This window comes from Trachypithecus francoisi, unplaced genomic scaffold (genome assembly GCF_009764315.1).
Source record: "Trachypithecus francoisi isolate TF-2019V2 unplaced genomic scaffold, Tfra_2.0 Lachesis_group17, whole genome shotgun sequence".
Taxonomy (NCBI): Eukaryota; Metazoa; Chordata; class Mammalia; order Primates; family Cercopithecidae; genus Trachypithecus; species Trachypithecus francoisi.
The window spans coordinates 11,379,216-11,395,814 of NW_022681462.1; the positions used below are offsets into that span (position 1 = coordinate 11,379,216).

A 16,599-nucleotide genomic window follows, 5' to 3' on the forward strand; every position below is an offset into this window, starting at 1 on the left:
GCAAAAATTTCCAAAAACAGATAGTTGGCCCACAGACTATAAGTTTACCAATCCCTGGTACAGATCATAATTATACATACAAATAGGTCAGTCTAGAAAGTTCAAAAAATGACCCAGTCAAGACAAAATTGGTATCTCAAGTCAGAAAGAAGAGTGAGTAAACAAATAGAATTGGAAAAATTGTACAACAAAAAAGGGAGGAAAGTTGGACACATACACAACACTTTAAGCCAACATAAATCCCAGCTGGATCAAAGATTAAGATATATAATTGCAGTAGAAAATGTACAGGAAGAAACTAAAGGAGAATTCTCTTATAATGTTGTCAATGGAGAAGGCATTTCAGACCAAGATACAAAATCCACAGACCATTAAAAACTACAACCACAAATATGAAACTGAACAGTAAAAACCACCTTAAAGCAAAGCAAAAGGCATCAAACCAGGATACAGTCATAAGTTGTAATCACAAACAAAAGATCAATTTCAGTGACACACAAAGAGCTCCTACAAATTAAAAAATAAGAAAAACAATTGATAAATGGCAAAAAAAATATGAACAATTCCAGAAAAAGCAACAAAATGGCTCTTAAACACAAGATTTGCAAACTCACTCATAATATAAGAAACACAAATTTAAAATACCAATGATACCACTTCTCACCCATCAGGTTGGCAAAGATCATGAAATTTAATGTGCTGATGAAATTAAGGGGAAAGTGAAACTGCAATACCAGTATCTACCACAAGTAAACCACATGTATACTTTAACCTAGTAATTCTAATTCTACTTGTAAGTAGGAATTTATCATAGCTACGCAAAAGTTTTACACAAGGATGAAATAAACACGTTAGAAGTTACTTATTACAGCATTGTTTGTAACAGAAAAGACTCGGGGGGGCCAGGAGTGGTGGCTCATGCCTATAATCCCAGCACATTGGGAGGCCAAGGCAGGTGGATCATAAGGTCACGAGCCTGAGACCAGCCTGACCAACATGGTGAAACCCCATGTCCACTAAAAATATAAAAATTAGCTGGGCATGGTGGCACATACCTGTAGTTTCCCAGCTACTCAGGAGGCTGAAGCAGGAGAATCACTTGAACTGGGGAGGCGGAGGTTGCAGTAAGCCAATATTGCACCATGGCACTCTAGCCTGGGCAACAAAGCAAGACTCCGTCTCAAAAAAAAAAAAAAGGCTGGGGAAAAAATACTGCCCATAAATGGGAACTGGTTAAATTAATTATGGTGCATACATTTAATTAAACACTATACAGTCTTACAAGAAGATGAAAAGCACTTCATATATTGATGAGTAATCTCCAGAACAAAAAGAAAAAAAAAGCCAAAGCCAAGTCTGGTTGGGATGCTACATTTGTGAAAAAGAAAGAGAAGAAAAATGTATACAGTTCGCTATTTATACAAAAAAAAAAAAAAAAAACTCTGATATACCCGAGAGGATAAGAACTACATGCCTGAGAGATGGGGCAAAAAGGAAAAACACGGAATATATCTTTTATATTTACTTTTGGAATTTTGAATCATGTGGACATATGCCTATTTTAAAAAATAAAAAAACAGTACAACAGACAAGAAACATACCAATACAATAATTCAGGATAGAAGGGTAGACTGTATAAATGAGAGTAACAGGAAAATGTCTCTTTATTAAACCAGGTTGGTTTCATGAAGAAGCTCCAACTGACTGACTCTGATTTCCTTCCATTCTACCAGTAACATAGTAAGACATGGACTCGGAAGCCAGATTTCAGTCCCAGCTTGTCCATGTCTTGGTCTCCTTAGCTATAAAACAGGATAATAGAATTTACCTCATAGAGAAGTACTTACAACATATGATAAGCAAAGCACTCAATAAACGTGAGCTGTTAATATTACCTGTGCTGCAGCCCAAATGCAGTCAATATGTTGAGTACTCAGTCGCCCTTCTGCTGCCAAAAAATTCAAAATCACTTGGCATTGTTTGATAATCTGGAAAAGAAAAACCTAGTATCAATTTTTAAAAATATTCTTCTCTATCAACAGAACAGAGAAGTCATGTAATTATCCACAAACCTCAATGTGTAAATTTGGTCCAAATATATGCTCCACCACATTGTTGCTAATAAGCCAGTCTGCAAGTTCTTTTGCAATGGACCTAAAGTAATAAAAAATAGTACATTAAAAAAATATTGTCATCTTTAATCATGTCTAAAAGGTAGACTCAATTGTAAACCTAAATTTGTTCCCATAGGAATTATAAAGAATTAGATACAATCAGTTTTACAGAATACTACAAAGCATAACTAGAATGAAATATGATGCTGAATTTATAAATTCAAATTCCCTGAGTTTTATAAACAAGCAACAAATAAATGAAACAGTAACGAGTAGCACCAAATACACAGGTGTAACACTGAATTAGTGATGTATTATCCTACTTGAGGTCTTTGCCTTCCCACTTTTTAATTTCCATAGTATGTATTGAAGCACTCAGGAAAGGTTTCCCAGTATGCCCTTTATAATGAGATAATATCAGGAAAGCAGATTACCAAAAGGATGAACAACAAAAGAATTACCCCCAAGCCAAACTGTAAGTCTCCTTGCTTATACTATTGAAGATTTTACTAACAGATGAAAAGTAAAGTAACAGACAGTCATGTACTGCATAATAATGATTTGGTCAATGACAGACCAAAGGATGGACCAAATATACAATGGTGGTCCCATAAGATTAAAACTGACGTGAACAATTCCTATTACCTAACATCACTGTGGCCACCATGTCATGGAGCAATGCATTACTCACACGTTTGTGGTGATGCTGATGTAAACAAATCTACTGCACTGCCAGTAATACAAAAGTATAACATGTACATACAGTATATAAAACTTAATAAATGACTGTTGCTAGTTTATGTATTTACTATACTTTTTATCTTTAAAGGATACTCTTTCTAGTTTTTAAAAAAAGAAAGGCATTGTCAGCACAGGAGATGACAGCTCCATGTGTATTATTAAAAAGTAAAAAAAAAAAAAAAGAAAAAAGCTTTTTTTTTTCTTCTTAGGATATAAAGAATAAGGATATAAAGAAAAACACTTCTGTATGGCCATATAACGTGTTTGTATTTTTTTTTTTTTTTTTTTTTTTGAGGCGGAGTCTCGCTCTGTCGCCCGGACTGGAGTGCAGTGGCCAGATCTCAGCTCACTGCAAGCTCCGCCTCCCGGGTTTACGCCATTCTCCTGCCTCAGCCTCCCGAGTAGCTGGGACTACAGGCGCCCGCCACCTCGCCCGGCTTGTTTTTTTGTATTTTTAGTAGAGACGGGGTTTCACCGTGTTAGCCAGGATGGTCTTGATCTCCTGACCTCGTGATCCGCCCATCTCGGCCTCCCAAAGTGCTGGGATTACAGGCTTGAGCCACCGCGCCCGGCCCGTGTTTGTATTTTAAATGTTATAAGAATTTACCTCATAGAATTTACCTCATAGAGAAGTACTTACAACATATGATAAGCAAAGAGTCAAAATGTTAAAAAAATTTTAAGTTTATAAAATTAAATAAAAAGAGTAAGCTAAGGTTAATTTAATAGTGAAGAAAAAAAGCTTTCAAATAATTTGTGTAGCCTAAGTGTACAGTGCTTACAAAGTCTACAGTAATGTAAAGTCACATCCTAGGCCTTCACATCTGCTCAGCACTCACTCACCAACTCACTCAGAGCAACTTCCAGTCCTGCAAACTCCATTCTTGGTAAGCGTCCTATACAGGCAATACCCTATTTTATCTTTTTTTGCAGATTTTTTTACATTATTTTTTCCTACAGTTAGATATGTTTAGATACACAAATACTTACAAAGTGTTACAAATGCCCACAGAATTAAGGACAGTAACATGCTGTACAGGCTTGAAGCCTAGGAGCAACAGGTTATACCAACTAGGTTTGTATAACTTTGCACAATGAAATCACCTCATGATGCATTTCTCAGAAAGTATCCCTGTCATTAAGTACCATATGACTACATTATAAAATGGGTGGAAGAAAATAAGCTTCAAAATAAATTGTACAATAAAAGGTCCCCAATTTTTTCAGCTATATTATATACAGATAAACTAGAAGGATTAAGTAATTTACTTTCTTATTGCATACCCAACAAAGAATTTACATTCTATAACAGAATTTTATGCTAACAATTTTTATTTATTAAAAAAAACCACTAGGAATTAGATACACAGGCCTCAAAGGGTAAAACATTAAAAATAAAACTAGGTATATTTTACCTATTTCTGAGTAGCACTACTGAAGTTATGATCCATAAGATTCAACTCTCTGATTTACATCATAGTTCAAGAAACAAAATTAATTAAAAAAAAAAAGGCCGGGCGCGGTGGCTCAAGCCTGTAATCCCAGCACTTTGGGAGGCCGAGACGGGCGGATCACGAGGTCAGGAGATCGAGACCATCCTGGCTAACATGGTGAAACCCCGTCTCTACTAAAAAAATACAAAAAACTAGCCGGGCGACATGGCGGGCGCCTGTAGTCCCAGCTGCTTGGGAGGCTGAGGCAGGAGAATGGCGTAAACCCAGGAGGCGGAGCTTGCAGTGAGCTGAGACCCGGCCACTGCACTCCAGCCTGGGCGGCAGAGCGAGACTCCGTCTCAAAAAAAAAAAAAAAAAAAAAAAAAAAATCCCACTATTAAGTAAGTCTATTAAAGAACATTAAAAGGAGACCCAGGCTGGTGCTGTGGTTCACGCCTGTAATCCTAGCACTTTGGGAGACTGAGGTCGGGGCGGGGGCGGACTACTTGAGCCTAGGAGTTCCAGGCCAGGCTGGGCAACATAATAAAAGCCTGTTTCTACAAAAACTAAAATAAAATCAGCCAGGCATGGTGGCTCATGCCTGTGGTCTCAGCTACTAAGGAGTTGAGGTGGGAGGATCATTTGAGCCCAGGTCAGAGCTATAGTAAGGCGTAATCGTGCTGCTGCACTCCAGCTTGAGCAAGACACTGTCTCAAAAATTTAAAGGGGAGACCAGGGACTTTCATAATAACGATGCAACTATAAAATTGGACAGTATCATTAACAACCACTATTCGGCGGTCTGAAAACATACATGCAATGGGGGTCAAAGAAAGTGGGAAGAGGTGCCAGAAAAAATATCTGAATACCTCAAACTTCCCAAAGTTGATGAAACACATTCATCTACACATCCAAGCAAAAAGTAGAACAAACTCCAGGAGGATAAACACAAAGAAATCCACATCTATACATACTGTAGTCAAATGATTCAAAGCAGTGAGAGAAAAACAACTAAGCATATACAAAGGAACCAGAATAAGATTAATAGCTAACTTCTTATCCCAAACAGTAATGGAGCTACACAGGAGCAATCTTTTTTATCTTATTTTATTAGACTTAAATCAGTATGTCAAGAAATTAAATGCATATTTAACCCATAAAACCACTAAGAAAATTGAGGTTATTTTTTAAATCAATGGAATTAAAATGGCACACTAGAATCTACGTATACACTATAAAAATAGACAGTAAAGGAGAAACAGAGAAACAAGATATGAGATACACAGAAAACCAACAGCAAAATGACAGACGTAAAGCTATACAAAATTATTAGGGAATTAAGAACTGTCATCAAGGCAGAGATTATACGACTAGATTTTTTTTTTTTAAAGATCCAGCCATATGCTACCCCTAAGACACACTTTAGGTTCAAAACAAGCAGACTGAAAATAAAAGAATGGAAAAAGATAAGCCATGCCAAAAATAAGCTTAAGAAAGGTTCAGGAGTTACACCAATATCAAATAAAATGGACTAAGCCAAAAAATGTCTGAAGGAGACAAAGAAGGACATTTAAAATGAAAAAAAGGATCAAGTTATCAGGAATACATATGGACCTAACAAAAGATTTCCTGAAATACATGAAGCAAAAACTGATGACAGAATTAAAAGGAGAAATAGACAATTCAGCAATACAGCTAATTCTTGTTACTCGCATTAGTTATATTCTACAGAGTCACTGCAAACACTGAATTACCTAATACTGAACCCTTGGTCCTACAGAAAATATGTACATAATAAAGATATCACAGATTTTTCATCTGAAAAACCTCTCATACTGGTTGATCCTATTTTCTCTATTTTACAAAAGAGAAAACAGCGTGACCGGCTCACACCTGTAATCCCAGCACTTTGGGAGGCCAAGGCAGGTGGACTGCTCGAGGTCAGGAGCTTAAGACCAGCCTGACCAACACAGTGAAACCCTGTCTCTAACCAAAAATACAAAAATTAGCCGGGTGTGGTGGCAGGTGCCTGTAATCCCAGTTACTCAGGAGACTGAGGCAGCACAATAGCTGGAAGTCAGGAGGCAGAGGTTGCAGTGAGCTGAGATCGCGCCGTTGCACTCCAGCCTGGGCAACAAACAGAGCAAGACTCCATCTCAGGAAAAAAAAAAAAAAAAGAAAGAAAGAGAAAATGAGGTTCAGAAGCATTTAGATGCCTTGCCTGAGGCCATCTCCTATGGCTAAACAAGTGCTAGGGTTGGGATTCAAACCCCATCCAAGTGGCACCAGGACTTCTTACACTCCACCACACTGCCCCTCAGCACCTCCATCTCCATATTCCATATTTGTGAAGAAAGAAAAATATTTTTTCTACTCTTCCACGGTTTCTATATTTGTGAATTCATCCATTTGCTGCAATTTATTTGTAGCTCCAAAATCAGTATTTGTGGCATTTTCATAGGCACTCACAGACATGCACATAGCAGTGAAAGATTAGAATTTTCCAATATGCACATTCCTAGCTAAAGTCAAACAAGGTGGCACTCTGTCATCTTGCTTCAGAGCTCATACAGAGACGACTAAATCTGCAAACACTCAGGATCAAATGTATTTGGAGACTTCAATTTTTTTTTTCTTTTTTTGGACAGACTCTTGCTCTGTTGCCCGGGCCAGAGTACAGTGGTGTGACCTTGGCTCACTGCAGCCTCCACCTCTCAGGTTCAAGTGATTCTCCTGCCTCAGCCTCCCAAGTAGCTAACTACAGGCGCGCACCACCACACCACCAGGCCCAGCTAATTTTTGTATTTTTAGTAGAGACGGGGTTTCGCCATGTTGCCCAGGCTGGTCTTGAACTCCCGACTTCAGGTGATCCACCAGCCTCGGCCTCCCAAAGTGCTGGGATTACAGGCATGAGCCACTGCACTCGATCTCCTACTTTCAATAATAGAGAGAATGAGGCAGAAAATGCAACAAGAATATAGGAGACAAACAATGCTACAAACCAATTTGACCTAATAGACATCTATAGAACACCCCATACGACAACAGCAGAATGTACAGTCTTCTTAAGCACACACAGAACAGTCTGTAGTACAGACCACATTAAGCCATAAAACAAAACCAAGAATCCAATTAAAAACTGGGCAATGTTGTGAACGAAGAAACATTATGGCAAATAACCACATAAAAAGATGTTCTATGTCAACAATTAGGGAAATGCAAATTAAAACCATGATGAAATGTTACTTTATATCCCCAAATGGCAATAATAAATCTAGATAATAATAACTGCTGTCAAGAATGGGGAGAAACTGGAAACCTCCTACAACGCTAGTGGGCATGTAAAATAATGCAGGTATACTGGAAAACAGTTCGACAGCTCCTATAAAAGTTTAAACTAATTATATAAGCAACAATTCTAATCCTAAGTATCTACTACAAAAAATGAAAACATACGATAAACAAAAGGACTTTACATAAATGTTTATAATGGCATTATTTACACTAATTAAAAAGTAGAAACAGGCGGGGCATGGTGGCTCACGCCTGTAATCCCAGTACTTTGGGAGGCCAAGGCGGGCAGATCACAAGGTCAGGAGATCGAGTCCATCCTGGCTAACACGGTAAAACCTCGTCTCTACTAAAACTACGAAAAATTAGCCAGGTGTGGTGGGGGGCGCCTGTAGTCCCAGCTATTTGGGAGGCTGAGGCAGAAGAATGGCGTAAACGCAGCAGGTGGAGCTTGCAGTGAGCTGAGATCTGGCCACTGCACTCCAGCCTGGGTGATAGAGCGGGACTCTGTCTCCAAAAAAAAAAAAAAAAATGTAGCCGGGCACGGTGGCTCACGCCTGCAATCCCAGCACTTTGGGATGCCGAGGTGGGCGGATCACAAGGTCAGGAGATCGAGACCATCCTGGCTAACACAGTGAAACCCCGTCTCTACTAAAAATACAAAAAAAAATTAGCTGGGCGTGGTGGCGGGCGCCTGTAGTCCCAGCTACTCTGGAGGCTGAGGCGGGAGATTGGCGTGAACCCGGGAGGCGGAGCTTGCAGTGAGCCGAGATCGCGCCACTGCACTCCAGCCTGGGGGTCAGAGGGAGACTCCCGTCTCAAAAAAAAAAAAAAAAAGATGTAGAAACAAACCAAATATCCATCAACTGGCAATTGATCAAGTGTGGTATATCCATACAGTGTAATACTATTAAGCAATAAAAAGGAATAAAGTACAGAGACAAACTACAATCTCAATGAACCTCAAACAAACAAGAGTATACTAAGTGAAAAGAAGCCAGATGAAAAAGACCACTATCATTTGATTCTTTTTAAATGAAATATCCCAAGATGGGCAAATCTACAGAGATAGAAAGTAGATTAGTGAGGCTGGAAATAATAGGTACTGGCTACAAACGGGCAAAAGACATCTTTTTTAAGTGATGGAAATGTTCTAGAATTGGACTGTGGTGACAGCTGCACAACTCTAAAAATTTACTATTATAAAATTCACTGACTTGTATATATAAAACAAGTGAATTTTATATGTATATGTTAATAAAACTGCTTAAAAACACCCAGTTCACCGCCGCCACAGTATTTATCACATACTTTTTACTCCAATTTTCTCACACTGTATACACACTCTCCCTTCCCATTTTGAACTCTTTACCACCAGTCCTCAATACTTTTACTCTCCTGTCTATTCTCTTAACCATGTCTTTAGGATGTATATTCCAAGCATTTGTTACTGGAATTCCTTCTTATTCCCCTATTCACTGTTTTCACACAACACCTAGCCTGAATGTGTTATTACTGCAGTGAACATTCCAAATTTTTAATCCTTTTCACAGGGGATGAGAGGAGTATGAGTATCACATTAGCAATTATATAAGGTTCTCTTTAAGCAGTCTTGCAGAGGTAGAGGGGTGAGGGGACACAGAGGATGAAAAGGAAAATCCAGAGCTATAGGTTTCTTTTGTTTGTTTTGGTTTTTTTCTGAGACAGAATCTCGCTGTCACCCAGGTTGAAGTGAAAATGGCACTATCTCGGCTCACTGAAATCTCTCTCTCCGGGTTTAAATGATTCTCGGGCCTCAGCTATCCAAATAGCTGGAATCACAGGCATGCGCCACCACACCTAATTTTTGTATTTATAGTAGAGATGGAATTTCGCCATGTTGGCCAGGCTGGTCTTGAAACTCCTGGCCTCAAGTGATCTGCCCACCTCAGCCTCCCAAAGTGCTGGGATACAGGTGTGAGCCACTGTGCCTGGCGCAGAGCCGTAGCTTTATAAATATATTGGATATGGTCTACATAATGTCTTGACAGTGTGAAATAACACTTCTAATATGTATAAAGCAATGAAAAATTCTAGGCAACACATTTTAAGGGGACTACGGACAAAGAATATTGCCAGAGGTGAATGACTCATATAGTGATAAATTCAAAAACCATACCATATAAAGAACAACTGGGAGAATAAGAACTCTTTAGTCTAAAGGGAAAAAAGAGTCAAGAGACACAGTCTCTGGTTTCCAAATTCAAGACCTAGGTTCAACTGAGATTAGCGCCTTAGAGCAGTAGTAAGATCAAGTTACACTAAAGAATGACTCACACGTATAATTACAAATTTTCTAACAAGGCAATACAACTCTGTTCCGGAAGATATTCTACCCTACTGTTTAGATTTTAAAAACTGATTTCTCTACTAGATGAACAATTAAATGGAATATATATATTTCTCAGAACCCAAGAAGTCTAAGCTATAAAAACTACTTTTTTAACTCCCAATGTGATGTTATTGGAAATGGGGCCTTTGGGAGATAATTAGGTCATAAGGGTGGAGCCTTCATGAATGAGATTAGTGGCCTAATAAAAGGGACTCCAGAGACCTCTCTGCTTCTTTCCACCATGCAAAAATAAAAAAAGAAAATGGCAGTCTACAGTCCAGAAGAAGGCCCCCACCAGAACTTGATGATGCTGGCAACAACCTGATCTTGGACTTCCAGCCTCCAGAACTATGAGAAATAAATTTCTGTTGTTAACCAGAATGTGACGATGCTGGCAACAACTTGATCTTGGACTTCCAGCCTCCAGAACTATGGGAAATAAATTTCTGTTGTTTATAAGTCATCCAATCTATGGTACTTTGTTGCAGCAGCCTGGACTAAGTGTACTTTCTGAAAACTATCAGTACCATATTCTTCAAGATTAATTCTCTAGTATAAACAGTATGCTTTCATACCATGATAAATAGTACTATATGTTGGTATATGCTTTTAAAAAAGAGAAATGTGGCCAGACGCAGTGGCTCACACCTGTAATCCCAACACTTTGGGAGGCTGAGGCAAGTGGATGGCTTGAGTCTGCAAGACCAGACTGAGCAACATGGCAAAACTGACTCTACAAAAATCAGCCAGGCATGCAGGCATGTGCCTGTAGTCCCAGCTACCCGGGAGACTAAGGTGGGAGGATCGCGTGACCCTGGGAAATTGAGGCCGTAGTGAGCCATGGTCCCACCACTGTACTCCCCCCTGGGCAACAGAGCAAGACCCTGTCTCAAAAAAAAGAGAGAGGGAGTTATGTTACAGACAGCATAATGTTCTGAAAGCTTGATGAAGACTGTACAAGTTGTCACGGGGCAAAGAATTTCTAGTAAAAATTTTAAATATAAAATTAGAATTTACCATATAAACAACTATACATTAAAATGGTATACTTATATATAAATTAATGCTCCTACTTACGTTTCTGTGTCCGATACTAATGATTCATTATTGCACACATCATTGAAGGTATGGAGTTGATTCTATGATTAAAGACAAGAAATTAAGGGTTTTTATTTCCAAAATTATTCTTGCACATATCAGCAAGTACTAAGAAACATGGTAAACTGATTGACATATGTAGATCACAATAACTAGATTAACATTACAAAATCTAAGACATAATCAGAGACATACGCTTCTCAATTAGTAAAACTATTCTGTTATATTAAAATACTAAATAAGGGCCAGGTGCAGGGGCTCACACCTGCAATCCCAGCACTTCAGGAGGCCGAGGCAGGTGGATCACCTGAGGTCAGGAGTTCCGAGACCAGCCTTGCCAACACAGTAAATCTCCATTTCTATTAAAAATACAAAATTAGCTGGGTATGGTGGCACGTGCCTATAATACCAGCTACTCAGGAGGCTGAGGCACGAGAATCACTTGAACCCAGGAGGCAGAGGTTGCACTGAGCCAAGATCGTGCCGCTGCACTCCAGCCTGGGCGACAGAGTAACAGTCCATCTCAAAAAAAGGAAAAAAAAAATTAAATTCATTCCGCAAATAGTATTCTTTATTACACTAAGCACACTAGAGAAAACAAAGCTGAGTAAGTAAAAAAACACAACAATCTAATGCAAGAGAGCAAGTAATGTCATTATAGACAAAGTTTCAGGAAAGGCTTCCTAGATAAATCCACTCAAGATTTAATTTATGTGGGACAATGTCAACAAGTATCTTATGAAGCCCGGCACACAAGTAAACTCTAGCTACTTCAGATTTTCAGTGTGACTACACTACCAAAACAAAACAAAACAAAACAACAACAACAACAACAACAAAAAAAAACCAGTAATGTGGCCGGGTGGGGTGGCTCACGCCTGTAATTCCAACACTTTGGGAGGACGAGGTGGGCGGATCACCTGAGGTCAGGAATTCCAGACCAGCCTGGCCAACACAGTGAAACCTCATCTCTACTAAAAATACAAAAAATTAGCCAAACATTGTGGCTCACACCTGTAGTCCCAGCTACCCAGGAGGCTGAGGCAAGAGACTCACTTAAACCTGGAAGGTGGAGGTTGCAGTGAGCCGAGATCACGCCACTGCACAACAGAATGGGACTCCATCTCCAAGGAAAGAAAAAAACAAAAACCAGAAATGTAAAGGAGTAAACCAAATGGGGACTGTAACAAACTGGAAAAAGCATGTTCATTCTGAAGGATAAAGTTAATTACTTAGTTCTAACAGACTGTTGCTATGCAAGAATACAGACCCAAGGATACCAGGCCTTCTTCCAACCCCCTCACCAAGACAAGCCAAGAATACAGATTTTTATGTTATTTTGTCCTACTTAAAAACAGTATTTAAGACTATTCAAAACAAACATTTAGTAAAATTTGGCCTACGGCCCAATAATCTATGGTTTCTGCCTGGAAAATTAATTAACCGCTTACAAAGCCCTCCAATTATTCCTCTTTCTCAAAACATCTATAAACATAAAAACCTGAATAGTTTAAAAAGACAAAAACAAAATGATGAGAGTTGGACCCGGAAATCAAATGGACCCACAGTATAAATCCATATAAATCTAAGCTTCAGACTTTTTCATCTTTAAAATAAGAGAAACACAGAAATTATTTGTGAAGACCATACAAAGTAATCCATGTAAAATACTTAGCACAATGCCTAGTATGAAGGGCTCCATAAATAGTGGGTAGTATTATTATGATAGACTAGAAAGCAAATAAACAATGACCAAAAATAAAGCAAACACAGCTTACTGTTATCTGACTCAATCCAGCCAACCTCATAGTCAAAGTAGGTGACATAAAGTACTTAAAGGCAAGATCTAGGCTTTCTTTATCAAAGCATAACGTTGTATCCAATGGTTCTTTCACTGTGCTCCACATTAAGTCAGCCATGTTACGAGCTGCACTCTGTCGTAACTCCTGATCAGAGAGCTTGCATAAATACCTGAAATGATTCAGAAATAGAAAATACATAAAAACTCATAAAGCATTTTAAAAGACCACTCAATAACTTAAAATGTACATTGTAAGCATTAATGTTTTTTTGTGTCCAAAACCCACAAGCCTCTGGTTATCCTCTCAGGCCCTGCCTAATCTCTTTGGCAGATTCCTTCTGTGCTGTTCAACCTTTCAATATTAGTGTTCCTGAAGGCCTGTAATGGATTACAAAATGGCCACAAATTCCTCCCATCATTATATGTACAAGACTTTGCAATGTGACTTAGCTATTCCTCTCATCAAAAGGTGAAATCTATTTCTACACCCTTAAATCTGGGCCTTGCCATATGACCTGCTTTGGCCAATGAAATATTAATAGACATGACATGAGGGGAAGCTAGAAAAGCCTTTGAGCTTGCCTTCTCTTGCTGAGAACTCTAATCACCACCAAAACAAGGAACCAAGGTTAGCCTGCTGGATGAAAGAGAAGTGTCTGATGCTCCAACTGACATGAAGCCAACTGCAAGACATAGATGAGATTCCCCCTCACCCCACAAGACCAATCAGCATGGCAATCACACAATGTGGGAACAAGGCTAACCTAGACCATCCAGTTTCAGCCAAGTCAATACAGATAAACAAAACTGCCCAGCTAACCAGAGAACTGTGAGAAATAATAAATGGCTGTTGTTTTATTTATTTTTTTTTTGAAACAAAGTCTTGCTTTGTCACTCATGCTGGAGTACAACTGCTCAATCAGAGCTCACTGCAGCCTCGACCTCCTGGGCTCAAGTGATCCTCCTACCTCAGCCTCCCTGGTAGCTGGGACTACAGGAGCGTGCCACCACCACCAGTTAATTTTTTTCCCCTGCGCAGAGATGGAGTCTCGCTATGTTGCCCAGGCTGGTCTCGAACTCCTGGGCTCAGGTGATCCTCCCGCCTCAGCCTCCCAAAGTGCTGGGATTACAGGCATGAGCCACCATGCCTGGGTGGCTATTGTTTTAAGCCACTAAGTTTTGAGAGATGTTTCCTTACATAGCAAAACCAACTGATACAGAGTTCTATCTTAGACTCACTTCTATTCTTTTCCTGTATGCTCTCCTCAGGTGACTCCTGTGGTTTTTAAATACCATCTTTACACTCACAACTCTTAAATTAATGAAACTATTCTGAACTACAAGTTCATACTCCCAATTTGCCAGTGCCACTTAAAGATAAGAAGACTTTGAGAGGCCTGTGGGACATTTAAGTTCTCCTAGATTTTCACATCTCAGTAATGATATCCACACTACAAATAAAAAATTGAGGAGGGGGGTGCTGAATCTCATCCACATATACAATACTACCCTTTTCTTTATACCCTATAATGACCAGTCTTATTGATTTTATTTTCACTTACATTCATCCAATTTTCAAAATCATCATTAACAATCCTACTACAAGTAATCATCATTTTCCTTCCAGGACTAATACATAAACCTTTCAACTGGTCTCCTCCTAGCTTCTATTCCAGCCACCCTATATTTATGATCCACTAAAAAGCCAAAGAAAACTTTAAAAAAAAAATCCTGAAACATCTGCTAAAAACCCTTCAATAGATTCCCATTGAAAAAATTAAATCCATACTCCTTACAGTGGCCTACAAGGTCCTGAATCACCTGCCCCTGCTTATCCCTCCACTCTCATAATTATATCCCCTTACACATTATTCTCCATACCAATCTGCTTCTAGTTTCTTCTTCATAACTTTGAACTTATGCTAACTTCAAAGCCTATACTCACATGTTCCTTCTATAATACGTCTTTCTGATAATCACTTGAATAGCTGACTCATGTCCTTAAGATATCACCTTTCAGAAAGGCCCCATACTCCCTCTGTATCACACTAACTTACTTTCATAGCATTCATCACTATCTGATTCTTTGCCTGATATTGTCTCCCAAAAGTTGAGTAGTACTGTGAAAAAGGGAGACACTCAAACCTTTGCAAATGAATGAGAAAAAAAGTACAATACCCTCATAAATGTTATCAATAAAATATGCAGAATCCTGACAGTTCATACTTTAATTCTAATCAGTACAACCCCTTCTCCATCTTCTTAGGCTTCCTTTTTAGGTTGAGACTTATAAAACTCAAATGTCACCTCCCGTTCGATGAGACCTTCCCTGTCCCCATATTTAAACTCTAACCCACCCTCTAGAACTCTCAATTCACATTTGCTGCTATTTATCTTATAATACTTATCACTTTCTGATGTATTATCATCTACTTCTTTTGTAAACAGACTGCACAAGAGCAGAGATTTTTGCAATTTGTTTTCTTCTCTAATATATCCTCAGTGCCTAGAATGTAACAGACACTGTGTATTTGTTGACTTGACTAAATACAGTGGAATAACCATTATTAATTTCTTTAATTCTTTTTACATATTCATGTAAAAAAAAAAGTCCAACATAATTTGCTAAACAGTAAACATTAAATATAAACCCATATATGTACATAAAAAACACTATATTCCAAACTGTTACTTGAAATTTTCTCTAGAGGATATGACTATAGGGGACTTTCAAACAATATAATTCTGTATTATAAATTGTTTAAATATATTACATTGATAATCACGGGAAAGAGACTTTATAAACTTACCTAATAACATAGGTCCTAAAAGGTATAATGTGCTGCATGACAGCAGGAATATGTAGCCATATTCTAATCTATATAAGAAACATAAAAACAACATTAATGCCTAACAAATATGTGAAATACATATGTCTTTCACTAAACTAATGAAAAACAAGAGCACTGGCCAGGCGCAGTGGCTCATGCCTGTAACCCCAGCACTTTGGGAGGCTGAGGTGGGCAGATCACGAGGTCAGGAGTTTGAGACTAGCCTGGAAAACACAGTAAAATCCCGTCTCTACTAAAAACACAAAAATTAGCTGGGCATGGTGGCGCACACCTGTAGTCCCAGCTACCTGAGAGGCTGAGGCAGGAGAATCGCTTGAACCCTGGTGGGGAAGAGGATGTGGTGAGCCGAGATTGCACCACTGCACTCCAGCCTGGGCAACGGAGCGAGACTCCGTCTCAAATAACAAAATAGAACAAAAACCAGGATCATTTAATATTTTGATGCCTCCAAAATTACATATATTATCAATTATGACAAGAGTATAGTACAAAACACACATGTATCAGGAAATTTTACCTAATCTTATTTTACATAAAGTCTTATCTGAGAAATTAATCTTAGCTTTTTGCTGAAAAGAAAAAAAACCATCTCTCAAAGTAACATTTTCTTACCAAATAATTATCTATACTTCTTTGAATGGTAGCATCCCCAATAGAAGACACTGCATTGGTTTTTTAATAAATCGTATTAGTTTTTAACTAATCATCTCATTCCTTCCTAAAAAACTTCAAATTACCCATACTTTCTGGTCACTTCAATATCCATCTGAAACAAATATATTTTACAGTCACACACTGATTACAGTATCAATAAGTACTTACTGAAATAAGCTTTTACTATAAGTAACTTACAACTCAACTAAATTATAATAAAAGTTATAATAAATATATTTCCTTA

At 38.5% G+C, this 16,599-nt stretch overlaps 1 protein-coding gene across 5 annotated transcripts in view; it reads right to left on the minus strand.

The window, feature by feature from the left end:
• Positions 1 to 16,599, minus strand: part of USP34 (ubiquitin specific peptidase 34) — a 288,549-nt gene that overhangs the window by 186,470 nt on the left and 85,480 nt on the right. For all 5 annotated transcript variants that reach the window (XR_004443955.1, XR_004443956.1, XM_033239152.1 and 2 more), the window contains exons 6-10: positions 15,660 to 15,727; positions 12,827 to 13,019; positions 11,028 to 11,089; positions 2,073 to 2,154; positions 1,896 to 1,988 (exon numbers count right to left, since the gene is read on the minus strand). Coding sequence is in view for 3 of the 5 variants with exons in the window: in XM_033239152.1 (XP_033095043.1) it covers positions 1,896 to 1,988; positions 2,073 to 2,154; positions 11,028 to 11,089; positions 12,827 to 13,019; positions 15,660 to 15,727 (498 nt within the window). In the remaining 2 variants the exon portion in view is untranslated. The remainder of the gene's footprint in view (positions 1 to 1,895; positions 1,989 to 2,072; positions 2,155 to 11,027; positions 11,090 to 12,826; positions 13,020 to 15,659; positions 15,728 to 16,599) is intronic.